The sequence below is a fragment of the Vicia villosa genome, linkage group LG7 (genome assembly GCF_029867415.1).
Source record: "Vicia villosa cultivar HV-30 ecotype Madison, WI linkage group LG7, Vvil1.0, whole genome shotgun sequence".
In the NCBI taxonomy this organism is placed as follows: Eukaryota; Viridiplantae; Streptophyta; class Magnoliopsida; order Fabales; family Fabaceae; genus Vicia; species Vicia villosa.
The window spans coordinates 75,362,151-75,363,963 of NC_081186.1; the positions used below are offsets into that span (position 1 = coordinate 75,362,151).

A 1,813-nucleotide genomic window follows, 5' to 3' on the forward strand; every position below is an offset into this window, starting at 1 on the left:
AACAACATTAACTTATAAATATATACATATGTGTATATATGTGGATTAAGCTAATATCTTATTTTTCATCCATCGATTTGTAATGCAACCGGAGACAATATGGAGCATATATCTCATAACATAGTATCCACAAGAAAAGTTATCAGATTGTTTTCGCCACTACAAATAATTTTGATTTATTTATGTCACATTAATACCCACAAATAATATACTTACTTTTGGTTTAACATAGTGTGGCTTTTGACCAATAAGATTTTTTTGCGCGCATTAGAAATCACATATCAAACATTGCGTATCATCCTTGAAATCGATGATTGACCGAGTCATTTCACATTTTGGATCAACAAAGATTACGGAAATTTCAAGTAACTTTGCTGAAAATCAAGAGCAATATATGGTGGAAGAAGTGAAAAAGGTAGGAGAAAATGCAGTGATGTGTCATAGATTGAATTTTGAAAAGGTAGTATTCAATTGCCACCAAGGGCGTGACACAACCGCTTATGTGGTCTCATTGGTATCCTCAGATGGAACTAAAACTAAGGCTTTAACACTCTGCCACCATGACACAAGAGGTATGAATCCTGAATTGCTTTATGAAGCACTCGAAGTTACTCCTGGAATTGTTCCTGTATATTATTTCATTGGCAATAAGGCTGCTGCATGGGTACCAAAGCATACCGTGGACAATCTTTGTGTCATATAGATGTTAAACACTACAAAAAAAACTCTGATTTGCTAGGTGGATAACACTCCGCAAACCTAAAATTCACCCTGCAATTCATCAATTGCGAAGTGCACAAAACACCCTGCAAAAACAGTAGTCGCAACTATTTGCCAATAAAAAATCACCCCACAACTTTGCCAGGTGATTATCACCCTGCAACGTTGCCATGTGAATGTCACCCCGCAACACGTTTTCCTAGACATGCGCGCAGCAGGACGCAGAGCAGAGCAGTTATGCACAGAGTTCAGAGCAGAGCAGGGACCACAGACTGCAGAAAGTTGCGGGGTGAATAACACTTAGCAAAATTTGAAATTTGAAATATTTGTCGGGTGAAATTCACCTGGCAAATATTTTGAATATACCAAAAAATATATATTTATATTATTCTAAATATTAAATAAATATTTAGAATAATATAAATATAATAAATAATTTAAATTCAGAAACATTTAAAAATGCTATATTTATAATAAATTTTAAATATTTAATTTCAAATTTAATTTTAAAAAGTTCATAATTAGATAAATTTATAATTAATCCAAAATATTTTAATTTAAAATGACATTTATTCCGGATCCGAAGATTCTTGGTTGTTTCCATTTTCTTCATTATTCTTTTATTTCAACATATTATTATACATAATAAAATCATACAAATTCTATAAAAAAAATTCTAACATATTCTACACAAATCTAAACATAATTATTGCTATCGTACAAATTATTCTACACAGTTCATACCAATCTAACTAATTCATACAATCAATTTATATGTTAAAATAACAAAATATTCAAAAAAAAATCCTAAGAACTTTTGATACTCCAGATATATATTAAAAAAAAAATCCTAATAACAAAATATTAAAAAAAAAAATGTACTTTCCAAATATATACTCCTTATATTAAGGAAGAAATTTCACTCACAAGAGTTTGAAATTTTTCATCCAAAGAGCTCTTTCAAGGCGCTTAGATTGCTTCCTGAAGTGAAATGAACTGTCTTACATTGTTGTTGTCTTGCATTGTTCATATTAAACTAACAAGAGCACAACTTTCCCTGTCATATCACCTTTGCAAATGGAAATGATGAAAA

At 30.7% G+C, this 1,813-nt stretch overlaps 1 protein-coding gene across 1 annotated transcript; it reads left to right on the top strand.

The window, feature by feature from the left end:
* Nucleotides 1–310: 310 nt before the first annotated feature.
* On the top strand, nt 311–703 carry LOC131619366 (embryonic abundant protein VF30.1-like). The gene has a single exon (XM_058890470.1). The coding sequence runs from the start codon at nt 311–313 to the stop codon at nt 701–703; it is 393 nt and encodes a 130-aa protein (XP_058746453.1).
* Nucleotides 704–1,813: the final 1,110 nt, after the last annotated feature.